This window comes from Leptodactylus fuscus, chromosome 5 (assembly GCF_031893055.1).
Source record: "Leptodactylus fuscus isolate aLepFus1 chromosome 5, aLepFus1.hap2, whole genome shotgun sequence".
In the NCBI taxonomy this organism is placed as follows: domain Eukaryota; kingdom Metazoa; phylum Chordata; class Amphibia; order Anura; family Leptodactylidae; genus Leptodactylus; species Leptodactylus fuscus.
In genome coordinates this window covers 183,600,387-183,627,596 of record NC_134269.1, presented here as the reverse complement: position 1 = coordinate 183,627,596, position 27,210 = coordinate 183,600,387, and the positions used below count along the sequence as shown (strand labels likewise).

The window sequence follows — 27,210 nt, the reverse complement described above, 5'->3', positions numbered from 1 at the left end:
TTCAGTACAAAAACTGTGCTGAAAAATTCGGCTTATACTCAAGTATATAAGGTATTCACTATTACAGCACTTGCACATATTCAAAACACAAATGTAAGATCACTAATCTCTCTAGATGCCACCTGGCACCATTTACTTGCAACATATTACTGGTGATTTTCATAACTCGACATAAAGACATTTTTCAGTAATCCCAATAAATGACGCTTTGGGCAACCTGTCCCTGAAATGGCTGATAACACAGGACAACATACTGCATTTATCTGCACAGCAAAGAAACTACACATGTATCACACCAGAGTCATACTTGGGATTTATTGGAGTGGATGTTGCATACAGCATATAGAGGGGAGTCTAGTTTCACAAAATGGAAGACACTACATGGATTGGTTGCTAAAAGAACAAAAATGTAAAAATGGTGCAGGAAAAAAAAAGCAGTAAAAGTCTTTTAGTGAACGGTAGCTACACGTGACATCACTGTAAGAACTTGAGGAACAATTGTCTCTTCCCTTGCATATGGCTCTATCAAGCTTTCCTGTAGTGTATCAGGGAAGGGAAATACAAGGTGCAAAATCGTAAGACTCAAAAATACCTTAAGATGGTCTATGGACAACATTTATAATGTCAGACAACTGTTGTATAAGACTAGAACAGTCCATGAAATACTTGGTTGTGAAGTTCCTCGTTGTGTTGTTGCTTAGTGATCGCAACTTTAAATCCCTTTTCTCAATGTCAATGCTACGCTGAGAATTGAATAATCTAAAATATATTACTGTGTTTCTCAATAGAATTTTTGAACTACTCTGGTAAAAAAAAAGGCATTTAACACCTTCCAGTCTAACAAGCATGGTAGAAATGAGCAGCTATGAAGTATCTCAAACTTATCCTGGAATAGCAAAATCTGTTCCCTAAAGTGTATTTCTCTCTGTGGCATTCCTCAGCAATAACGCCTTAAAGCATAGTGATTTTTTTCCCATTGGAAACACTTGTCATTGACATAGAAGGTTGTTGCATCCAGGACACAGGACATAACAAAGGTACACTAGATTCTTAGGATATCTATGCTGCAGAACATCGGACAACAATGTGGTGTGGAGTAAGATCCGTTATGCTTCAAATTCTAGTCCTAGGCCCAGTTTGTGACCTCCTCCATTAATGTTCTTGCCATCGAGCAACGTGGATAGTGTTAATTTGATACCTGGGGAGAAGAAGAAAAAAAAAAAAGTTACCAATACAAAATACATCTTTCATTGGTTCTTCGGTTTCTGTTATTATGTTTATTTATGTTATTTGCTGCTTTGTTGCAGAGATATCGCTGTTCGTCAATATGAAAATAAGGGCTGTGTTGCCACTTACCTCTTTGAAACAACAGCAATGCTCTCATTGATCCAAACAGCTTATTTGCATAATGATAAAAACCGCAATATCTTGGCATCTTATCTTGACCATAATCTTTCTGCAGGCCTGGGCTGACCCTAAACATTACTCTAAGGTCGTTAAGAAATGTCTTCAGCCTAAGGTGACGTTCACACTACTCTTGGTGACCGTCATTAGTGGCCGTAGCTATTGTCTGTTACAAGATTTTAGTAATGGACACAAGCTGAACCGTCAGAAATCCGTTAAAAACTCCATTCATTTCAATGGGATTTTATCTTGTGTCCATTTACACCCAATCTGTTATAATAGGTATCCGGGTTTATTTTTACAAATACCTTCAAGACAGAATTCTACGATTCTTCTAATTCTAGTGTGAACTCAGCCTAACAGAAAACAAAGCCCTGGAAGAGATATGAACACCAACACAGATTCACAGACAGTGGAAGGGATTATCACAACATCAACTAACTCACAGAAAAAAAATCCCCAAATGCAATAAAACTTAACCTTTATTTAAGCTGTTAAAATTAAATAACTGTGCAGTAAATGAGACCTCAAAAGGTTTATTGAAATGGCTAACATGGGGGGTTGATCACATGGAGTTCCCGAGGCTGGTGTGTAATAACTAATTGTCACCAAACTATATTGGGGTAGGTATACACAATCAGTACCTTATTATCCTCTGCTCATTAATATATCCAACAAGAGGACAGATAGACAAATCGTGAGTAAACAATGGGCAATAGGGCGATAGCGATAGGCGCTGCTGGGCAGAAGGGTGTCCCTGGCTAAGTGTCAGAAACGCCCTTCTGACTGTAAAGCGCTACGGGACAGATAGCGCTTTACCCGGGGCACAGATCGGGAAAGCCAACAGTGCGCTGAATTCAGTGCACTGTCAGCTTTCCAGCAGTATATAAAACTGCCTGTGCCCGATCTGATGAAAGGTCCTCTTTAAGAGCTAAGACTCTGTTCACATTAGGGCATTCACAATGGGTGTTGACTCCCCAAATAACGCACACCTATTGACAACTTAATATCTATTGTTAAAGCAGTGGAGAGTGAAGGGGAGATTCCCTATGAATGTTTTTAAATGGTTAACTTGTCTACTCATGCTAACTTCATTAGCTGCAAAATGTTAACTCAAAGTGCTAGGACATTGTTCACATTCAGGCATTCACAATGGGTGTTGACTCCCCAAATAACGCACACCTATTGACAACTTAATGTCTATTGTTAAAGCAGCAGATAAAGAAGCAGATTCTGGTGCTGCATTTAAATCAGAATTTGGAGAACAATTCTACTGTATTTTGCTTTTATTGGGCAGGGTCAACAGAAAAGGTAGATTTTCCACCACCAATTCATTACAATGGGAGTATTCCAACGAAATCCAATTCAAAAAATGAGCAGGAAGTATATTTTTTCCGCTAGCACAATAAATAAACTATTGCACCCCAATGAAATGAATGGGAAGCAGATTTTGAGGTGGATTTCGCCTCAAATTCCTACACTGATCACCTCCCAAACATCTATATTTCAAGGCGTTCTTACTCTGCAGCATTTTCCACACCGATCCAAAACATTTACACAGTGCTATATATTTGCACACACAGTACAAGGCCCAAGTACCGTATTTTACGGACTATAAGGCGCACTGGACTATAAGCCGCATTGCCCATGAGCGCCTTATAGTCCGTCTCGGTTCATATATAAGGCGCACCGGACTATAAGCCGCAGTCCGGTGCGCATTATATCTTATTGAAAGCAGTGGCAGGCAGACTTTGCCAGCGGCCGCTTAACCCCCCGCGTGCCAGCCGCTTCTATTGGAAGCGCTCGGCAGGCGAGGAGGGGCTCTATCAGCAAAATCATGCTGATAGAGCCCAACCGTAAACGTTAGATTAAACTACCCCCCCTACCACCGTAAACGCCGCTGTTACGAGCGCTCCCATTGAAGTGAATGGGAAGTGTTCGGCAGTCTGCTGTAATGCCGGCGTGTACGGCTCTCATACACGCCCGGCGTTACTCAGTGTGCATGCACCCTTACGGTGCCTTTTATGTATGTATGGAAGCGGCACGCAGTCTTTGCCGCCGCTTCCATCCATATATAAGCCGCACCGGACTATAAGCCGCACTTACGATTTCTGAGGAAATCGTAGGTTTTTATGTGCGCCTTATAGTCCGGAAAATACGGTACTACATACACAAGCACAGTCATATCTGTCAAGCAGTGAATGTGTACTGAACTTGGAAAAATCTGCTGTCAGACATGTTTGGCACTGGCTTATATCCCTGAGAGCAAATGAATAGTGCAGATAAAGTCCATCAGGGTAGAATGAAGAGGCCCCCGTACACGTAAGGTGATTCTATCAATATACTCATCAAAGTGTATGGGCCGCTTAGCTTGTAGAAATCAGTAACTAGCAAACCTTGCAAAGGATTTCATGAACTTTCCTGCTGTTATGCACATAATGAGTCATATGCAAACATCCGGCTCCACCATCAGTAATTGCAGACAGACTAGTGCCATTTCACAAAGCTGTCAAGTGAGTGTCAATGTCACAAGTTTATATGTTTGTTTATTTCAGCATTTAACCAGCGATTTCCACTTTATTATTGACCCAGGTACAGGTGATACTTTCCCCTCAGTGTATGGCAAGAATTACATTTAGTATAATAAATTATTTACCTGGCTTAAGTGTCTGAGTGTATCCTAATCCAATCAGACTCGAGTTATTCACTTTAGCCTGTAAAAAAAAAACCGCACTTAATTATTCATATTAATCCACTTAAGAGATTTTATGGAATAATGAGACAGATGTAGGACACACAAAAGAGTATAAAGTACTTATGGTAATGTTACTTGTATGTAATATTATAGTCTACAATAATCAATATATAAGGTAACAGTACTACAAAGCCTCTAATATATATATAAAAAAATTCTTATTCTTATGGTAGAGTTGGAAGGGACCTCAAGGGCCATCGGGTCCAACCCCCTGCGAGTGCAGGTTTTCCTAAATCATCCCAGCATATGTTTATCCAGATTCCGCTTGAATTCCGCTTCAAAAGACCTTTATTAGTCAATATGACAAAATAATTAGAAATGGGACACACATCAAGCAAAACAGTGAATAAGGCACAACTGTGCAGTTAGCCAATAATATAGCATACTATGGAGTCCCTACGATGAAACAGTGTGTGTGTGTGTGTGTGTGGGGGGTGTACACATACGTTAGGTCACATAGCACAAAAAGTCTGGAGGAGTGTGTTGAACTCCAAAGCTTGTGCAGGGGTGGACCCCATCTACACTGTCTACTAATAAGTATTTGGACACCTGTGGTCCGAGCGACAATTACACCCTCCGGGGCATGCTTTCCACAAGTCCTTGTATGATGGCTAGTGGTATTTTATTCCATTCGGCTTGAAGAAGACCAGTAAGTTCTTTCACCGATTTTGGACGGCTGCTGCACCCCTTAGTTCAGCGATCCAACTCGTCCCAGAGGTGCTCGTTAGGTTTAAGTCTGGGCTCTGGGCAGGCCAGTGCAGTCGGTTAACCTGATTGTCACTATACCAAGCCATGGTAGACCTCGCTACATGACAGCTGGCGTGGTCATCCTGGAAGTAACATTGGTCTGACCCACAGAACCGCCATAATGTAGGAAGCACACAGTTATCTAAAATAGTGCAATAGGCGCCAGCATTGAGTTTACCATGTACTGGGACCAAGGGTCCCAGTCCATACCAGGAGAAACACCCCAGACCATAACTCCACTTACACCAAACTTTACTGGGTGTCCAAATACTTATTGGTAGACAGTGTATGTGGCTGCCTTATTGTCAGCTTAGGTTAGTTACCTTATTCTATGTTTGCTGCTTATTCTTTTGCACTGTACGCCTTAGTCATCTTGTGTTTGGCACTTCTGCCAGGTGACCTATATTGACTGCAGACTACTCCACAGAGTGTTATGTGATCTTACATATGTGTACACCCCCTGCTGTTCAACTGAAGTTACTACATGGTATACTGTAGTGTTGGTTACACACAGATGTGGGAGTTTCTATCATAAACTGGACTCTTCATATTCAGGATGAAATAATTCACTAGCCATTACAGACCCTCTGAAATTTCCACAAAGTGAAGTTATAAATGTTTGAAAGCATGAAGTCACATGTAAATTAACCTATGTAGTCTAGCTGCACAGAGAGTGGATTCAGTCTAGTCACACTCCAGGGCATCAATGACATCTCCCTTGTGACCTCAGGGAGTGAAGGGACTGTGACAGAGTTGTTCTAAAGATTAATCACCCTTTAACATCTCAGATACAATAGTTGTAATCACCATCGAATATTGGACCTTTAAAGGGATTCTACCACTAAAACGTTGTTTTGTGTGCTTTAGACGTTGGAATAGCCTTTAGAAAAGCTATTCGTCTCTCACCTTTAGAGGTGGTCTCCGCCGCGCCGTTCCTTAGAAATACCGTTTTTTACCGGTATGCTAATGATTTCTCCGCAGCAATGAGGGCGGGCCCCAGCGCTCAAACGGCGATGGGGGCGTCCCCACTGCTGCCCGAGAACCCGCTCCAGCGATGCCTTCTTCCTCAGCTGCATCCTCCCCTTCTCTGTCGTCTTCCTTCTTCGTCAGCTCTGATGCCTGCGCAGTCTTGCCCCGCGGCCTCGAAAATATGGCCACGACGCAGAGTCGGCTCTACCAGTGTCTCGCTGTAAGAGCCGACTGCGCAGGCGTCAGAGCTAATGAAGAAGGAAGACAACAGAGAAGGGGAGGATGCAGCTGAAGAAGAAGGCGTTGCTGGAGCGGGTTCTCGGGAAGCAGTGGGGACGCCCCCAACGCCGTTTGAGCGCCCTCATTGCTGCGGAGAACTCATTAGCAAAAAACTGGTATTTCTAAGGAACGGCGCGGTGGAGACCACATCTAAAGGTAAGAGACGAATAGCCTTTCTAAAGGCTATTCCAACGTCTAAAGCACAAAAAACAGCGTTTTAGTGGTAGAATCCCTTTAAAGGTGTTGTCCTACAGGATGGGAAATAAGTGTCAGATCACTGAAGGGGAGGGGGCAGATGGCTGGGTGTCCCATCGATCAGGAGAACAGGGCCTAGAAAATCCCCCATGCCTCCTAGTGAATGGAATACTTCTATTCCAATTACTGCTATAAGACTGTCACCAGCAGCCCCATAGCAGTGAACGGAGCTTAGGTCACAGAAGCACAATGGCAGGCACAAGGAGGGCAGTCACTAAATGACATATCCTTAATGGGATCCACCAATCTTCACAACATAACAGATATTTCCATCATCACTTCTAAACCACCAGGAAATATAACATATGCAGTGTATACACGGTGATGCCTCCTACAGACATTTTTGTGCATACTTACAGAGAAAGAAGCATCTGAGTCAATTTGATATTTGGCTGCAATTCCAAAGCGCGTGTTGCTGTTTCCTGCTGTCCAAGCCAAATTTATGGCAGTTTCCAATTTATCATTTACTTTCTGATATACAGAGCCTCCAAATTCTGTACCATCATTTCTGTTGGCAACATAAGACACATTAATAAATTAACTGAAATAAACAGCTTGAGAGCAGATGATGATGTTCACGGAGATAGGGCTTGACTTGGGACCCTTCCCTTAATAAAACTAATAAGGAATATAACAAACACAAACAAGATTTTATGAATAAATTCTATCTATCTATCTATCTATCTATCTATCTATCTATCTATCTATCTATCTATCTATCTATCTATCTATCCTGAGCTAAGTTAAGTTGCTATGGGCACACTGTTCCATTTTGAGAAAAGAATATGGTTTGATTTTTAATGACAATAGAAGATTCAGAGTAGGGAAGAACTTTGCAGTGAATTGCTTTCAAGTGTTTCATACCAAATATTAAGACTGCAAAACATATTTTTTGTTTTACTTACACGTTTGTGTGCAACTGGAATTCATCAGTTTTATATCCAACAGCAAAATTGCTCTGTGAAACTCTAGACTTTGCCGATTCAAAAGTCATTTGATAGCCAGCTAGCCAACCCTCATAGCCAAACACCACAGCACCGCGTACAGATGGACCAGCAATATCAAAATCCATGTCACAGCCCACGTTAATGTGCTCCCGCTTGTATGCGCTCTTAATCTTTGCATTCTTCTTTCTAAATATTGAGGGGGAAAAAAGTAGTTTTTATGAATTTACAGGTAAAAGTGTCCAGTCCAGTAAAACCCCATAAGTATTTGAGTTTACAAAAGGAGTAAATTAAATAAATACAATATGTAGAGTTTTCTAAAGCACACGATGTTTATAGTATAGAAGGGAGAGGTCAGAAGAATATGCTGCTATTCACAGCCTTCCTATATATTTTATATACTCGAGTATAAGTCGACCCGAAAATAAGCCGACCCCCCTAATTTTACCACAAAAAACGGGGAAAACTTATTGACTCGAGTATAAGCCGAGGCGGGAAAATGCATGACATTCTGTTTGTGCTCATGTTAATCCTAGCCGGCTTCAGGCCTATATGGCAATATCCCAGATATCACGTGGTCTGGGATATTACCATATAGGCCCAAAGCCTGTGGTAGTAGTAATAGCCTGTTACTGCTAGCACAGGCTTTGGGCCTGTATGGCAACAGGCTGCTACTGCTACCATAATGCTTTGGGCCTGTATGATAATGTCCCAGACGAAAGTTGTCTGCAGAGAACAAACACTCCTGGAGGTTTCTCATCTCACCCACCTGAGCAGTCTGGGTGAGTTGTACACCCCCTCCATTACCTGACCAGCCATCGGCTTATATATATATATATATATATGTGTGTGTGTATTTGTTTATTTATTTATATACATCAGTCTAAACACTACACTGCCTCCAGTCTGTGCTGGTCACTGTACTAATTGCCTATTTACTATAGAATACAATATAGACATCACCCTTATCCATAAAGCTCTACATGGCACTGTATCTTGCTACATTTCTTCCCTCATCCCTGTCTACCTCCCAACCTGTGCTCTCCTTTCAGTCAAGTGACTTCAAACTGACATTCTCTATTATCAGAATCTTCCACTCCAGTTTCCCAGACTTCTTCCATGTTACACCACTCCTCTGGAATGCTCTACTCTGGGCAATCACATTAACTCACAACTGCTATAGCTTCAAGTGCATTCTAAAAACATATCTTCAGGTAGACCTATCTTAATTCCTAGTCTAATATTTTTGCAGTTACACAGCCTCATCTCTTCATATCCATTATCTCACAGAACATGGTGCCTTTAACATCAAGTTTAACCCTGTATATCTAGACACTTTGGATCTGCACATAAAAAGAAAACTGGCTAGGGACAGAACATATAGCTTTACTTCTGTAATTAACCTTTTTCTTGCCGACGTCCTCCCTGGGTGGCACTTCTCTAGCTGAGGACGTAGCTACTATGTCCTTACTTCTAATGTGGATATCTCTGGACAATTTTAGATTCATTTTAAAGATTGAGAATATCATCTTTAAAATGATACCAATGTCTTCATGTTAACCCTTACAGTGCCGAAGCGATTCACTGTTAAAAATGCTATTCGGGATTGAGATGCAATTGAAGATCTCAATTCCAGACAGCGTTTTAACAGTTTTAATTCGCTCAAAATCTGTAGATGATTCTCATCTTTAAAATGAATCTAAAATTATCTTCATAGCCCAAATGAGCCCTGAAATACAGGACTTTAAAGTGTCCCCCCACCCCCTCCTGTCTCGGGAAGCATCAGTGAACTGTAATAGGAAGGGGAGGGGGGACGAGGAGCCCTGCAGCCTGCACAGAGACAGAAACATTCTGATCTTCGTGCAAAACCTGTATGTGACCCCCAGGAGGTGGATATCAGGGATTTCAGTCCTTGTTACCCCCTCTCCTATCAATCAGAGAGCACACTATACTTTTGCACTCTGATTGTCACATACTGGTATAATGTAATTCCCCCCTGAACCTTACTAGTGGGGTATTCTTATGTTATACCCTCAGAACATAACCAGAAAGTATATTGGTGCTGTGACCCAGACGTTTACCATTGTCCAGGTCGCAGCACCCAAAAAAAAAAAAAGTCACATTAAACACTTACACAACATATACACAGAGTCGTGAATAAAGTTTACATTTCACCCAATCCCTGTCCTATCCATACCTGAGCTTTCTACAGTAAAATACATCTCTAGCGATATCCATTACACGCTAAAATAATAGTACTAACGATCACTAGAGATGAACGTGTAGATTGCTAAAATTTTTATAGGGGGGATAGAAAATAATATTTTTATGTAAAATCCTATTTAATTTGTATGCACAAAATGGGTTAGCGCATTTCTGCGATTTTGCCGTTTCTTTAACACCAGCCCCTGTAAATATATACATGTGTGGTATGTATGAACTCCTCACATATTGCAGTTTTTTGGAAAGTACATTTTGTTTGCAGAAAGGGATTGCTTGAGCAGCACTTTAGTGGCAAATTTGAATTTTTGTGCAATTTTTGCTTGCAATCTCTGTATACATTTAGTTGCGTTTTTTTTTTCATAAAACATTCATTTAAATCAAAATTGCATGAAGGTGCCTGTTTGTACACAGTACCAAGTGGCATTCTGACAATGCTGCAGGTGTCTACTTTAAGAAAATATATAGGGATGGTGCACATTATCAGGGCGTCTTCCTACTTAGCAGCGCTATACACCAAACAGCACTGTAGATCGGGGGTGCTGGCGGGACCTCGATGTACAGTGCTGGAGACCAGGTCCCGCCAGGAGTTGTGCTGGGAGGTGCGTCTACTGAGGCCAGATCGCCGACCAGCCCCGCAGACAGGCAAAAAAACCACAACAGCCCGATCCTGGTCCGCGGACTGGTGGTTGGGGCTCCCTGGTTTAGGTCATTACAATCTTGGCAATACAAATGTGTCTCCTGGGTTACTTTATAACTAGGGGTCATTATCATTATTAGGCTAGGGTCACACAGAGGAATGTTTCATGGATTTGGGAGTGGATTCTCCGGAAACCACCTCCACCAATAGCACCCTGCTCGATTGCCGCCGGTTCTGGAAAGTGAATGGTCTCTTTATTTTCCTCTGTGTGAACCTAGCCTTACATTAAACTGCAAGGTATATCTATCACAGTGGCTGCCTTGCTTTTAGGGATATGTACTGGGTCATGTAGATTTGTAGTAGAGAACACATTGTTTTTACCAACAGAACCTGCCGGCAATATTATCATTGCAGTAAAGTCAACACCTATCGATAAAGTGAAAAGATTTTAATATATTAATGCTATATTCACATGTATTTTTCTCAGTAGAAATCTGAAGAGAGAAAAAAAAAATTCAGTGAAAACGCAATTACAAACGCTGCGGAAAAAAGCGTTTCCACAGCGTTTCGCTATGTGGGACCTTAGCCTAAAGGACATTTATTACCCATCCACAAGATGGGGCAAAAGTGTCCGGTTGCTGGGGTACCCGTCAATGTGGAGATCGAAAATCCCCCTAAAGTATCCCTGGTGGTCTATGGAAATGAAGTTAGTGTCCCATAGAAGTAAATGGAGCAATGGTCACACAACTGCACTCTATTTACAAGGTAACTTTAGGTCTTCCATTCTCCTGAATGCCAGGGAAATTGGCAGTTGGACCCCACAGCGATCAGACATAGGATAGGGGATAAGTGTCCTGAAACACATAGGCTTCGTTCACATCTGCGTTGCAGTTTCCGTATAAGACTACATCACAGAGTCCGACAAAAATCTGCACGGAAAACTTTTCTCTCCACCGGTTTCACTATAAAACTGGACCCCATTGTAGTCTGTGTGTTCCACTGGTTTCTACAGGTTCACCACTGTTTTAACAGAAAGCAGGTGCAAGTGTGAACCTAGCCTAAGACAAGTCAAAGTACAAATAAAAAAAACTCCAGAAGCCATGATAACAGAAATATGCTGCATTCCCAGAGTCAATACATGCAGTTTTATTACAGGTTAAAGCATAACTATACTTTCAGACAATTTCTGATTTTCTGGCAGTATGTGTGTCATACAAGGTTATCTCCTTTTTGTTTAGTCCTGCCTCTTTATTCTTTCCCTTGCTTCTGTATTGAGAGCTGTTCCTTGCATCTCATTGAGTGTTACTGTGTATGAGTACAGGGCTTTGTAAGATGTAGAGAAAATAACGGGAGGGTCACTTCAAACAGTTATACCCCAGACATTATAAAACATACACAATTGTGTTTGGTGTCATATGAAAGGAGATTTGTGGTTGCAGGGTCTCTGTTATTTCTCATTGGTAATGATATACAGCTGCATAGTCAGGAACAGCTTAATACACAAAGGAAAGAATGAAAAAATGCAGGACTACATAGAAAGGAGCCAAAATTCATTAATAACATATTACAAAATTTACTAATGGCACAAATACTGCCAGGAAGTCAAGAGTTGTCCGAAATTTTAGCTATGCTTTAAATATGTAGACAAACTGAAACATATTTAAAGAATCCCTTCACTAAGATGATGGGTCATTATAGATGCAACAATAATCTAAGTGTCTTTTTTTTTTTTTTTTTAACTACACTATTTTTAGTCCCCCTTACATAACTATGTACTACCTATGTAATGCAATGTGTTATACTGACGGTCTACAATCTGTTTTTGCCACCTAATAGGAATATACTGAAGATAGATCTTGGGGCCCTCAGTAGGCCTCTGGTTGCCAGGTAAATGTATCAGCATCCTATATTCACTTGGGTGCCAATGCCTAATGGAGGGACCCCCGTTCTCCAAAGCCCTTAAAGTTCTGCAACTGCTATTGACTGCGACATATGTGTCACCAATATAGGCCTTTAGCTATTTAGATTAATGAGAAATTAGCACAAAAGTCACCAGAATAACCCCACACTATTTCTAGCAAACGTATTAACAGACAAGCAATCCTGGTATAGGCATAGTTATAGTGTCTTCTTACCCAGTATTAGGAGAGAACGAGGAGTCAAAGGTCAACTTCAGTCCTTTTGCAAGCTGAACAGAAAAGAGATTGGCCAGTTACGTTTATATGTATCGGACACAGATTAGTAATGTGCACCTACTACATTCAAGTCTTATCCATACCTGATCTTCTACAGTGATCTCAGTGCCCAGCGTGTTATCAGTGTTCCACTTCTCTGTGAATGTGAGTCCATATTCTGACCACTTGTATTTGGTTTCCAGGCTGCCAGTGACTTTGCTGGTCTCTGCATTTGCTGAACCTGAGCTTGTAAATTCCTGAATAAGTAAAAAAAAAAAAAAAAAGATAATTTTATGTTATAGGTATGCACGTCATAAACACATTAGCCTTGTACGTACTCACCTGACTGATCACATTCCATTTATACAATACCAGAATTATTAAAGCTAGGCTTATACATTGCAGATATGGTCTCCCTCAGGCTAGAGGTACCAATATCTATTACTTGGAAAATGTACTACAGCGTTCTTTTGCTATTCTATGTGGCCACTGTTTATACGCCATGACTATAGATATAGCAGTAAACATAATTTAGGTTCCCCATATGATCACTTTTGCCCATTTACAGACTTTTATTCCTAGACCATTTCTTTTTGCTGACGGGAAACCCACAGATCAGCTATTTCCTGAACTCTGTTGCAGTACCCAAAACTGCCACTACTAAACTTAAAGCAACCGAACATTTTGGTGCCCACCATGTACACAACGCTGAGGGCTGTCTGTTCCAGGAAACTGCTGATCTGTGGGATCCTAGACAGTCAGATCTCCACTGATCTAAAACTAGTGGTCTATTTTATAGGGATTCTGTCGGCACGAGATTGGTTATAAACCTAGTCATAATGCCTTGTAGAGGTGTTTGTATACATTCCAAATATGCCTCTGTTATTTCGCTTTGGAACACAGTGAAATATTTGAAGTTCTAGCATGCTAAGCCCCTTTTCTCCTCATTTGCATATGAGTAAAACAGCAACTTCAGTGTGAATGGGCCTCAAAGACTGAATAACAAGGGCATATTGGAAGCTCTACATATACCTATACACAGTACTGCAATTAGATCTAGAACCAATTTACTACAAATTTACTTTTTAAATGTTGTTTAACCACTTTAACTGTACTCCATTGTCGGTGAATGGCCAAACACACTTTTTGTCACCATGATAAAGACTGCTGTCCTCTGCACTAGAGGTTCAGTCTTGTCACATAAGCACTACAAGAAATAAAAACATCAGAGAGTAATTCAGATTAATAAGTTATGAGACTGTTTATGGCGTTATTGTTTAAATGGTCACTAACTACTCAGACAACTTAGTCTCATTTAATAGAGCATAGACCAAAATGTAATGCACGTCTTGCTCTTCTCTGTCTGAAAAACCTCTGTAAAGTTGCTGTAACTAGGACTCTCCCTTCTAGCCAATTTGCTGTTCACTCCTTGTTACTAGGGAAGGTCCATCCATAGGTACCATTAAACTAAAACGGGTTCAGTAAGTAGAAGAGAGAAGTGAGAAGGAAGTGTCTGTTTTCCCATGCACATGTCTGCAAATGCTTTCACTGCCTGCCAGAATATGGCAGGCACTTAAAGGATTCTAGAACTTCTACAATTGAAGAGATTACTACTTCTATATACTTATGCCTAGCTGTCTGTATTATTGGATGTTAGTCATAGGCAGCAAGCAACTTTCCTTATTTTGCCCAGATTTTTCTTTCCTTGTGTCTAAAAGGGGTTGTGGATTAATATGCTAAACTGAAATTACCCAAACTTTCAGCTATTGCATCAAATTCTTGTACCAAAATTGTGTCGTAAATTAACTGGTATATTAAGTGGTGTATAGTTCAACTAGACAGTATAAAAGTATGCCAGATTTTCAAATAGCATTAGATACTTTGGAGTATATTGTACAGTTTAAGACTGTCTAGTTTAACTTCGCACTCTCTGGTTTGACAATTTTAGTTTACCTGCCGCAATGTGTAAGCATATATTAAAGTCGTGAAAAATCCCTTTAAGGAGCATTTAAAAGTGTAAAATTAGAAAAGGTATGCAAATAGGTTTTCCATTTATCTTCCCTTTTTTGCATTCCAATTACTGATCTTGGTCGATATGTGTTATGACCCATTTTTGCAACTTACCAGTCCATTTTCAGATTTTGTTTTTAAATCAAGCTTTATGAATCCAAAGCCTAAAAAAAAACAAAGTAAAAACCCAATGATTCACAGAATAAAAAAAAAATCCACTAAAAAGAAGTACATCACATTTATCTCACGTCATATATAAAGGCGATACAATATACAGGAATATACAGACATCTTTTATGGCTATACAAATCAACCTACAAGTGCATTGGGGACAGACCCAAGTTGCCAATAGACAGCCATAAATTCTCTAGCGCTCTTTTGGAATCGCAACCCAATGACATTATAGCTGTGAAGGACATTTTCAGTCAGTATTATTATAGGTTTGGGAGGCATAATGAATCCCTTATATTAGCACTCTTTCAGGGCAGTGTGAGGACTACAGCTGGGCAATCTTTGCCTAAAATAGAAATCCCAATTTAAATGTTTTTGCTTAAAGAAACTAAAAAAGTTCAGTGAATTGGCACAATGTGGAAGAGTCAGATTCTTGATGCAGCTTCCTCGTCCTACCACCTCACTACTGACTACAGAGAAGAAATGGTTGATTCAAGTCTGCTGCGACAGCTTCATGATTCTGATAGAAATCGGAATCACAATTATTTGAAATGTAAAATTAATCCAATTTGATTAATTGCACAGCCCTAGTGAGTATTAATGCACACATTTGTATCATAGATAAACATGAATATAATTTAGGTATGTAATATAAATTATAGCAAATATTTAATAAATAAAAGATAATTATGGACTGCATACAGACACATAGATTTTAATGGGTGCATGCAAGTATCTAGCACATAGGTGCTATCCAAATGCTTAATTTTTCACAGACTCAGACACTAAAATGTATAGCAACTTTGAGATTGCGGAAAGAGATGGGGGAGGGACAGACAAAAAAAATGGATAATCCAAGAGTACAAAAGTACGTATCTAATATGTACAATAACACTGTACTGGGAATCTTCAGCAAGTAAGAAAACAAATAGCATAAAATTAATTATTTTATTTGGCAAAGTTATTTGCTTATAGTTTACCTCTGCTTAGAACTTAACTGATACATTAAAAGTAAATTATTTATGAACTAATTTTTTTTTCTAAAACCTAATAACATTGCAGAATTGTTATCAGAACTTACCATATCCTTTAGTGAATACATCTCGGGCAGATTTTCCTAGATCAGCATAAGACGGAGGTATGGCCATTTTCTACTAAAGAATAAAAAGAATATATTTATTAATAATTATTAAAGGTGTTTTCCAGGCAAAAAAAGATTTAATTTTTTTTTTAAATGTCTGTTACTGCTATAAATAGGTTAATGAATGTACCCATATACCTTTAGCCGTGTTTTGAGTGATTTCTAGTAGAGATCAGCCGATCCGAACAGCACACTCCATAGACATGAATGGATGCACCTGGTACTTCCGCTTTGACGGCGGCCGGCCGCTTAACCCCCCGCATGCCGGCTATGTCCATTCATTTCTATGCGAGCGTGCTGTTCGGATCGGCTGATCCGAACAGTACTCGCTCATCTCTAATTTCTAGGAGTCTCTGCCGACTGCGCACGCCCACAGGCCACAAGAAAATGGCCGCTTACTTACTGTGTGTGAGGCGGCGCTGGAGAGTTCTCTTGCAGCATTGGGGACGCCCCCAGTGCTGCAAGAGAACTCGTTTGTATACCGACGAAAACCGGGATTTCTACCGAACGGTGGAGTGGAGAAGACATCTAAAGGTAGGAGAAGAATAGCCTTTCTTAAGGCTATTCCTACGTGTTAGTCACAAAAAATTGGCGTTTTAATGATAGGATCTCTTTAATAACAACAAACCAAGAACAACATGAAAAAAGGCTTCCATGTATATAAAAAAAATAAAAACATTTCAATATTTTGTTTTAGAATGAAAGTCTACAGGCTGAAAGCTGACCAGAAACATATAATAATAAAAAAAAAATTCCAAAGATTTGCTACACATTTGGGTTGTGAACAGAAACCACTACCAGCTTACCAGAGTCACCCATGTTTCTTCCCCATATAAAGACTGTGTGTTTGAGGGGCTCCAATATGGTGGTACATATGCAATGATAGAAGAGTGTAGTATGGATAATCTATTTCCCACACTGAAGCACTGCACTGTATTGCTGACTTTATTCACATTCATTCCACACTGGTGCACTTCATGTGGTATGCTGTACAAAGCATACAATGTGTATACTCTCCTGTAGACATTTAAAATGTCACGTATAGAACTGCTGCAAATAACCACAAAGACAGAAAAAATAGTGGAAATTGAGATGAATCAAAGCCAAAGCTACTCTAAGCAGAATGTCAGGAATGATTCATCACACAAGCATGGCTTGCTGCTCCTAATGCCTTCTGGGTAATCTGCCATTTTACAATCAAGCAGAGAAAAGAGCTTAGCAAAGCCCAGATGTGCTTGGCACACCTGTCACACAGCTATCAGCCCATATCAATATGATGGCCAAGACAAGAAATCACCGCAATATCAGATTATTGAAGATGGCGACCATCATCAGTCAAACTACAAACTATATTAGGATATTTGTGTTCCGTATATAGGATCCTAGATGAACTTTATGGCTATATGTCTTTTACCATCCATACTATGCAAATTAAAAAGTTTTCTGGAACTTTTTAACTGATGATCTATCTTAAGGATAGGTCATCAAATGAAGATTCATGGCAGAATAACATCTGGACTCCCTCTCGCCCCAATGTATCAGCTGTATGAAGCTGATACACAATCACTGCAAACACGGCCGGATTGCACCTCAGTCTCATTTGAGTTGCCAAACACAGCCGCTGCACAATTATATAGTGTTATGCTTGGTAAACACTAAGGGCTCGTTCACATGGGGCAAAAGGGGGCGGATTTTGGCGCTGAATCCACATCAGAATTCACCCCCTCACAATGGAGGTCTTTGTAGACCGCTAGCTCACTTTTTTCCGTGAGCGGCATGTTGCCGCTCACGGAAAAAAGAAGCGAGCTGTCCTTTCTTCAGGTGGATTCCGTGGCTGATTCAGCCCTTGCGTGCGCCTCGCAGCAGCACCCTCTGGACTACCCCATTCATTTGGGCCTACTCTGGAGCGGGAAGCCACATCTGTTCCGTGTCACAATCAGGACCAAAATCCGCCAATCCACCCCCTGTGTAAACCAGCCCCAAAAAGGTTGGAGCTGTAAACCGTTTAAAAAAATAAAATAAAATTAAAAAATAATGTCATATGGCAGCTGTGGCCAGTAGTCACTCAATGTAATGTGTGTTACAACACAACCACATTTTCCCTTAAGGTTTTGTTCATTGAAGTACATCACCGCTCCGTGTTCTCTTTTTTAAGAATGTATTTTTCCTAGGCAAATATCCATATATTTAAAATAATTTTTGTAAAAAAGACAAAAAACCAAACCACATTACTAATTTTTTCAATGAAAAAGTAATAAAATCTAGATCCATAATATGCAAGTATCGATCAGCTCACGCTCCCCTATGCAGAACCTGGCTCAGCTCTATTATTCTTCAACACAGCCAGGTAATATTATATCACAATATCCAAGGGGAAACCTTCTTAAGAGGGAAACAAAGGAGTGCAGCTCATATATCCCCATGTGAAGGTCTTCCGTTAAGCTGGTTGTGAGTACTAAACGGTACAGTCTCTACTAGTGCTACAACTGCTGATGTAACTGGTTAATTTTAACAAATTCGCTGTTGCTGTCAATCAGAAAACATGAGATGGTTGTAGACAGGGCTGAGCCGGGCAAGCAGCAAGACACAACTGCAAAGCAACAACATCTTAAGACGCTCACAAAGCTGAAACTGTCAGCTCAAATTAAAAAATGCAGAAATTATTATGCATGTTGAAGGTCTCGGCAGATATATGCGATAAGGTAGTGATCAAGAAGGCAGACTTTTTTTTTTTTTTTTTTTAGACCGTCAGATAACCTTTCAGTGTTGTGACCTTTTAGCCCATTCAAGGGCATATTGCATGCTATGTCATGGAAGGGCCAGTCAGTGGCCAGTGACATATTAGATACCTTCTGGCCTTCTTCCAATCCATTTATGGAGCTGTAGTATTCATCCAGATGCAATTTCCTGGTTTGTATGAAGTGGATGGGTGGAGATTAAGGTCAGGGAGTGTCTACAATTCTACAATCCAGAGTCCACCTAAACCTAGTGTATATAGCAAAGGGAGGCTAGGATACTCTGACTTAACAGATTTACTGTACTTGAGCCAAAAAACTGGTGCGAGTTATACCTGCAGTCTACGCCAGTCCCTTCCTGGTGTACATTGTAATTTAGGATCACGGTCTCTCATTTCAGGCACATCCACAGACGGCACTCAAAATACACCTCCAAACAATCTCCCCCACCTATCCCTATATTACATGCATGGTCTAAGTAGTGATAAGTGACTTGTAGGCCGGGGCCCCACGGGACGTTTCCGCCGTGGGAAAAATTGCGGTGTTTTACAGTTAGGGCAAAGTGGATGGGAATTATACCTACGGAAATGCCAGCTGTTTCCCCATAGGTATAATTGAAACAGAAAGTCTGCAGAGTAGAGATGAGCGAGTGCTATTCGAAATGGTAGTTTCGAATAGCAAGCTCCCATAGGAATGAATGGGTCGCGGCCGGCGCGCAGGGGGTTAAGCGGCAGGACACCGGCCCCGGCTGCATCCATTCATTCCTATGGGAGTGTGTTATTCGAAACTACCATTTCAAATAGTACTCATCTCTGCTGCAGAGTACACCTCTGCAAACAAATCAAATAAAATCAAATAGGCTTTATTGGCACGTCCGAATGGATATTCGGCATTGCCAAAGCTAGTAAAGTGGGGGGGAGGGGGGAGAGATAGAGTTGAGGGGGAGAGTATGGGGGGGGGTGGCTGATTTAGGGTATAACAGTCCATGGAGTCTCATCTTCCTCTTAGTTGGTGACCGCTATATGGGAAGGTGGGGCGGGTGGTTTGGGGTATAACAGTCCATGGAGACTCATCTTCCTCTTAGTTGGTGACTGCTATATGGGGAGGTGGGGTGGGGCAGGTGGTTTGGGGTATAACAGTCCGTGGAGTCTCATCTTCCTCTTAGTTGGTGACTGCTATATGGGGAGGTGGGGCGGGTGGTTTGGGGTATAACAGTCTGTGGAGTCTCATCTTCCTCTTAGTTGGTGACCGCTATATGGGGAGGTGAGGTGGGGTGGGTGGTTTGGGGTATAACAGTCCGTCTAAAGCGCTGTGGGAAGAATCACGATGCGTTGCCGCCGTGATTTTTCCCACAGCATGTCTTGTGGGGCCTTAGTCGGAAAGAAGAAAAACTATGAAATAAAAAACCTTTTTATAAGCTAACGTGCCTAATGCAGCTAAAATACTGCATTAAAAAATGCATTGCTTTTTTTTCTTCCCCTATTAAATCTATAGGGAACATGGTTGCATTTCTACAGCTAAAACTGACATGCTACATCTTTCCAAGAAGGATAAGGCCACACATTTCTATAGTGGACATGCTGCAGTGGGCCTACCCATCCAGGGCAGAAACCAAGAAAAAGCTTTCACATGCACTTTCCCAGATTTCAGCCACTGCATTGCAGCTGCTGTGCACTGACTGACACACTACAAGTTCATTTAAGTTCAAGTACATTTTGCACTGCAGGTTCTAGATGCAGAATGGATGAGATTAGTCTAAATACATCGCAGTTACAAATCTGTTGGAATTACGTTCTGTGTGTTCCTGGCATGAATGTTTTCCAGGGGAGAAAATTTTTTAAAAATCCTCACAGGGGATAACAAAAAAAACAAAAAAAACTGCAGCAGCAACGCATCAGTTTTAACACAGTGCTTTTCATAGAAAGTCAGTAGAGGAAACTGCTTCAACGCTACCTATGGAAACGCCGTAGATTTCCCTATAATTAATATAAAATATACTGAGTAACGCCGGGCGTGTATCACAGCCGTACACGCCGGCATTACGGCAGACTGCCGAACACTTCCCATTCACTTCAATGGGAGCGCTGGTAACAGCGCATTTACGAGCGCTCCCATTGAAGTGAATGGGAAGTGTTCGGCAGTCTGCCGTAATACCGGCGTGTATGGCTGTGATACACGCCCGGCGTTACTCAGTATGAATGCCCCCTAACAAAGTATTATCGCTGTGGTTTGAAAAAGTAATTAAAAATACAAAAGGAAATTTAGACATTTCCTTTTCCTTAAATACACTACTGATTTTGGCTCAAAAAAACCCAGCAAAAAAAAAAAAAAAAAAACCCTTTTACTTTTGCAACAATGTACAAGATGATCTGTCTTATTATTAATATGATGGAGCACATGTTTATACCTTACACTGGTATGTAGCAATAAACACGTACCATGAGCTATATAATACGTCACCGGTTCTGCTTAAATGAAGTGATTTTATATTGCACCAAACATTAATAGAAGAGTCCCAATGTGTCTAGTAAATCACTTTCATAAAACATTTCATATTTGTCCCCTGTGTGCCTGATATTACAGGGAATACAATGATGCCAGACACTCGCTTCATATTCTTCTAATGGTGCTACAGAGATGTGAAATTGCCCCATGAGGAACGTATGTCCTACTGCCATCACCAACACTATTGGCACAGGAGGGAGACTCTTAATTTGTTTCAGTGATAACTAGTAATTAGAGATGAGCGAGTACTGTTCGGATCAGCCAATCCGAACAGCACAGACCATAGAAATGAATGGATGCACCTGGTACTTCCGCTTTGACGCCGGCCGGCCGCTTAACCCCCCGCGTGCCGGCTACGTCCATTCATTTCTATGCGAGCGTGCTGTTCGGATCGGCTGATCCGAACAGTACTCGCTCATCTCTACTAGTAATTATTGCTGTTTAACCTCTCACATGAGCTTAAAGGAGAACTCATACTAAATTGGTATAACATTTTTAGCAGGTCTAAAAATGGGAAAAAATTTAAGTGTTCTTTGTTACTGTACACAGGTTGGTGAAGTTACGGCCTACGTATTAGATATGGTCCCTGAAAACATGATGGCATCTGATTTATTTTGTAAAAAAAATAAAAAAATTCTTTAATTTCTTATTATAAATGAACATTAACCATGCCTAAAGCTTTAATAGTGGTTATTAAAATGGAATAGAGCTTGTAAAGAGAATTATGTAAAATATCCAGTAATATACAGTATATTCTAAAGCTACACAACCATCCCAATATTCCTAACAGAGGAAACAAGCATCACATAGTTGAAGCCCCACTTTGCCGAAATGCAGCTTTTATGTTGCATAACATTCAGCGAGTCCTCCCACTGCTATGATATCCCCAATTCTACTTGAGCAGCTCGAGCAGTGCTCCGAGGACTGAAGGCCTACCCCCATTGCACCAACTACAAAGTTGCTTTTCTTCAAATCTACAAAAGAAATATATATATATATAATAAAGGTATACTGTTTTCATTGTAACATGCTTTGTAATGAGGTGGTAGAAGATAAATGTGTTGGGGGAATTCTCCCTTTAGCTGCCATGATCTCCAATTGGGGATCGGGTACTTTAACCCGCCTACGAACACCATCTGCCATTAAGGAATAGAAACAGGACATTCACGTGCTCCAGCAGGGTGTCGCCCGTGATAGGAAACCTAAACTGATCACCTGCAGGCATTGCCTTGTGTATATGAGGTCATTTTCACACTGCAGATTATTGAAAAAATAAGAATTGGCAGTTAATGGGTTAAAGCAAATCCTTAAAAACCTTACAGTCCTTCAATAACTAAAACTGCAAACGCTAGTTTCACACTCCGTTCTGCATGCAGAAGATGGAAACCTGTCAGATCGGTCCAGCCGTGAGCGGTGGTGAGCGTTTTATGCTCTCCGCCGCAAAACAGTTTTTTTTAAACCGGACAGAGTTCTGTGTGTCCGATTTAAAAAAAAAAAAAAAAAACAGTTTTGCGGCGGAGAGCATAAAACGCTCACCGGCGCTCAAGGCCAGACATCTTTCAAACCCATTCAAATGAATTGGTATGAAAGAGTCCTGCTGGTTTCCATCTCCTGCCCTGTTTTGTGCAGGAAACGGAAACCTGTAGAACGGAGACCGGGCGCAGATGTGAACGAGCCCTTAGCTAGTTACCTACCGGTAGTACTTCTTATTGTGTTGTATTATTGTGTTCGTTTCGCAGTGGCCAGCAGATAAAAGGCATTGAGAGCAAGTAAGGGTTATTGTAGGATAGTTCTTCACAGAGGTAGTTTGGGACTGCCCTTGTAAAAGCTATTTATGGGGCTAGTGCTAATTGTTTGCAACTAAGATACCAATATAGATTTCCTATGTATAAAGGCCAACCTTGGATTGCTCTCCACCTTCTGTTGTACGCACAGGAATTGTGATGGGACCCATCAATCATCTTGTTAGAGCATTAACTTATGCTCTAATGATAAAGTATCTACATCTTTACAGTAGGAATTCAGCTCTGGACACTATTGCAACATTCTCTCCCTTTTAAATAGAGTTATAAGATGATCATACACATGCACCCCCCCCCAGTGTTTTTCATACTGATGTTCATTACACTGGATAGGTCATCAGTATCTGACTGGTAAGTTTCATCACTGTAACCCAAGCAGAGTAGCTGATCTGACTGCCAGAAGCAAATCTGCTCCTATTCAAGTTATAGGACCAGTAACAGTCGACAAAGCCTACAACTCTGGTCCTATTACAACAAAAGCAGAGCTGTTTCCGAGGACTAGAGGCAACTCGATCAGATGGTTTGCAGGGGCCCTGGTATTACCTATCCGGTGGATAAGTCATCAGTATGATAACCACTAAGAGGCATAGAAAACCCTTTTATTAACAGATTTGCCCATTTATACAATTCCTTTGCCCAAAATGTCTCCATTGATGTATTTTCCTAAGCTTTGTCCACAATACTGACATAATGGTTGAAATTTTCTAAAATCGGCATCCCAGTTTAGGGTGAACTTGAACGCATATGGCTCTAGTAGCCCCAAAGAGATGGCTAGAGGTAAAACAAAATCACCATGACATGTATATAACAAAAAAAAAAAAAAACAAGGAAAAACCTATTGATGTGCAAACTTCTAATGTGTTTCTTAAGGGCCTACTCATTTATTTCCTGTTTTTTTTTTTTAGATTGAGCAAAAGTATTCTATGGTGATGTACACATATAACACAATACAATCTCAGACACACACAACAGGAATCTATCTGTATGTATAGCAGGGGAATGCAGACATGTAGATCAGTGACGCCAGTGAGAGGTTGCCGTTGTGTAGAGAAGGATGTCCGATGGTTAACATTACAATCTGCACAATATGACTGCCATCTGTTGGCTTTATATAATACACAGACGAAGCAGAAATAAGCCACATTCGTAGACGCATGTAATATTTCATGTTCAGGCCTAGACTTGCTCTATTGAACATACTAGTATCTCAGGATCTGGCAAATCTCTAAACAGACATATAATCCACATATTAAATGTAAGTAGTGTATAACAATTCTCACTAACCCAATGTACATGTGTAGGCCTACACACTGCATGCTATACGTCATATCTATGCCTTGAGGGACTGATGCCAAATGAGGAGTGTCCTTCACGCGTAGGGTCAAATGACATCTTATTTCAGGGACACAACAAATGGCTCTCGCCCTTGATTCTTGTACAATCCCAGAATATTCCCATACTGGGCCTAGAGCCGGTATAGAATCTACACTTGGCCATTATGTCTGTATGTAGTGTATTACGGTGCTCTCTGTCCCAGTCACAGGAGAATAACAGTAATGATGCACAGAAAGATCCATTGTAAACCTGACTACCACTGGCAGCATGCCCTACGTGACCTTGAGTAGGGCAAATCTATATTAAATGCCCTCATACATGACTGGCAGTACTAGGCCTGGTGGAGCATCATTATTGCTGAATGCTGACAGATCCTTTCAAGGTGAATGGTCCATTACTGCTCTGCAGGCACAGAAGCTCACGATCACATGTACAGTCAATAAAACTATACACATATGGCTTCCTCAATAAAGGTCACACCTATTAGACAGACCAGAAATGGTTAATATAACAGAAGATATGGGGGGGGGCTTATAAATAGGATATAGGAGATGAGAGATATGGTACAGGTAGACAGATGTGACCAGCGCCGGCTGCCTGAGGCCACGAGCCTGCACATACAGAACAAGGAGATGACCGATCAGCTCCCTAATAGAAGACTAATCCATGCACACAATGGAAGGCTCCCCCAGCAGCTCATAGATCGGGCCGAGCGGACAGTAAATCTGCGTCCCCACAATGTGCTCAGCCCACACAGCCGCCTCCACCCGGCACTCACCACCACCCTGCACATGAGCGCACCCCACACCCCAACGCCATACAACTGCAGAGGTCGCCGGGCAGACGTAGCCTCCTGTACCCGGGAACACTGCAGGACGGAGCAGCTCCCGGGCCTGTACAGCGGTGACACCGCGACACCGAACACGCGGGCTATCCCGTTATTACCGGCCAGCCTTACCTTTGTGTATCACAGCCTGCGGTGCTGCAGCTTTAGATGTGACTGACAGCGCAGAAGCAGGAGGAGGGGCGGAGCGGCAGGGGGAGGAGCAACGGGAAAGCCTTAGAGAGGGCGGTCGTGACGTCACCAGCACGCCCTCTGCTGGAACGTGATTCCGGCGGCTGAATCACAGACGTCTGATGTGAATGGGGCTCCACTGATTACTGGGCGGCGCTGAAGCCAATACGGAGCCTCCTCACGTATCCGTTATTGGGTATTATATAAGGCTGAATGCAAATCAATATGCAAAGTTACACTACATTGAAGGGTCCATTCACACAGAGGAAAATGGTGAGGAATTTGGTGTGGAATTTTAGCACTGAAAAAAAGCCTGTCATTGATTTCAATAGGTTCTTGCAGAATAAGGAACCCATTGAAGTAAATGGGAGGCTTTTTTTTCAGCGCTGAAATTCCACACCAAAATCCTCACCATTTTCCTTTGTGTGAATGGACCGGCCCGTTCACATCTGCGCCTGAGTTTTCGTTCTGCAGGTTTCCGTTTCCTGCCCCAAACTGGGCAGGAGACGGAAACCTGCAGTCATGTTTCAAAATGAAAAGTGTCCGGCTGTGAGCGTCAGTGAGCGTTTTATGCTGTCCGCGACGAAACCGGTTTATTTAACTGGACACAGAGTCGGACATGCAGGACTTTGTGTCCGTTTTAAAAAAAAAAAAACGGTTTCGCTGCAGAGAGCATAAAACGCTCACCGGTGCTCATGGCCGGACTCGGTCTAACAGAACAGAAACCCGAACGCTGGTGTGAACCCAGCGTTAGACTGAACTACTACTGTTTCCACCATCTAACAGATCTGTCCCTGATATATCCATTGCAGTCTCAGGCCTTACTATAACTCCTAGGCAGCAGGCCCGCTGCCTCGGGGTCATGTTTGACGCAGACCTTTCCTTCACCCCACATATTGAATCACTCACACACTCATGTCACCTCCACCTCAAAAACATCTCCAGAATACAGCCTTTCCTCACCAGAGATACACTAAAGACACTTATTGTTGCTCTGATTCATTCTCGCCTTGACTACTGTAACTCGTTACTAATCGGTCTTCCCCTTGCTAAACTCTCCCCTCTACAATCTATTCTGAATGCAGCGGCCAGGCTCATCTATCAGTCTAGACCAGGGGTCCTCAAACTTTTTAAACAGTGGGCCAGTTCACTGGCCCTTGGACCATTGGAGGATCGAAATATAGTTTAAAGGGATTTTACCATTAAAATCACATTTTTCCTCGATAACACGTAGGAATAGCCTTAAAAAAGGCTATTCTCCTACCTTTAGATGTCTTTCCTAAGGCTATTCCTATGTGTTATTGAGGTAAAACGGAGATGAATGCAACCGTGGGGTGGAGGGGGACACTCAGTTTTTGGGGGCGTTCACACTTGTGCTCGGTGTCTGGTGTATGCATACCGTTGAGTTTCCATCTTCAGTCCCAGCGAAACTGGACAGGGAACGGAAACCCGGCAGTCACCTTTAAAACTCATTCAATTGACCAGTGTCTGCCTGTGGCCTGTCTGCGGGGAACCCTATTTGAACCCTACAAATTGTACAGCACTGCAGAATATGTTGGCGCTATATAAATAAAATGTATTATTATTTATTATTTACATTGCACTTTTTTTTTATTGAAGAACAGTATGTGGTTAATTGCTGCAATAAGTAGCACGTGTTCCTATGTGTATCTGTATTCTAAGGGCCATTACATGTGAAAACCTCTGCTCTATTGGCATAATAAAAATGTGCCGCATATACCTGCCCTGAAAAACATCATAAAGTTACGAAAATGCTGCATTTTATAGTAGTGGATGAAATTCTGACTAACTGCAGAAAAAAAAAATCACAGTGAAAAAGTTGCATTTTCAAAAACAACTGAGATATTTGAAAATCACAACATGCCAATTTGAACTGCAGAAACGCTGATGTTTTCTGTATAGATGTCATAGGGCAGAAAGTCCACAGAGGAAAGTTCTGCAAAATCGCAATGAAAAAAAAACGTGGAGCCATAGCCTAAAGGAAATCTGTCAGGACGATGATTTGGGACACTAAACCACCCACAGGCCTATATGGACCAGGGGTTTAGTGCCCCAAATCGTCATGTAATAAAGCCATCCATGCCCGCA

At 41.4% G+C, this 27,210-nt stretch overlaps 1 protein-coding gene across 2 annotated transcripts; it reads right to left on the bottom strand.

Annotated features, from left to right (window-relative positions):
* Positions 1-290: 290 nt before the first annotated feature.
* Positions 291-25,150, bottom strand: VDAC1 (voltage dependent anion channel 1). Of its 2 annotated transcripts, none has more exons than XM_075274798.1 (9): positions 25,045-25,150; positions 15,650-15,722; positions 14,512-14,561; positions 12,492-12,644; positions 12,349-12,401; positions 7,315-7,542; positions 6,767-6,917; positions 4,061-4,118; positions 291-1,198 (listed from the first exon to the last, which is right to left on the bottom strand). In XM_075274798.1, the coding sequence occupies exons 2-9, from the start codon at positions 15,714-15,716 to the stop codon at positions 1,107-1,109; spliced, it is 852 nt and encodes a 283-aa protein (XP_075130899.1). In that variant the 5' UTR covers positions 15,717-15,722; positions 25,045-25,150; the 3' UTR covers positions 291-1,106. The 2 variants fall into 2 exon arrangements, with proteins under 2 accessions (XP_075130899.1, XP_075130900.1); XM_075274799.1 differs by having other exon boundaries at positions 15,650-15,719; positions 25,045-25,145.
* Between the last annotated feature and the right edge of the window lie 2,060 nt (positions 25,151-27,210).

Coding starts and splice junctions, on each gene's coding strand:
- VDAC1 (XM_075274798.1), bottom strand. CDS start 15,716: ATGGCCATACCTCCGTCTTATGCTGATCTAGGAAAATCTGCCCGAGAT. Junction 12,402..12,491: donor AGATCACTGTAGAAGATCAG/GTATGGATAAGA, acceptor TTTTCTGTTCAG/CTTGCAAAAGGACTGAAGTT. Junction 6,918..7,314: donor TTCCAGTTGCACACAAACGT/GTAAGTAAAACA, acceptor TGTTGCCAACAG/AAATGATGGTACAGAATTTG.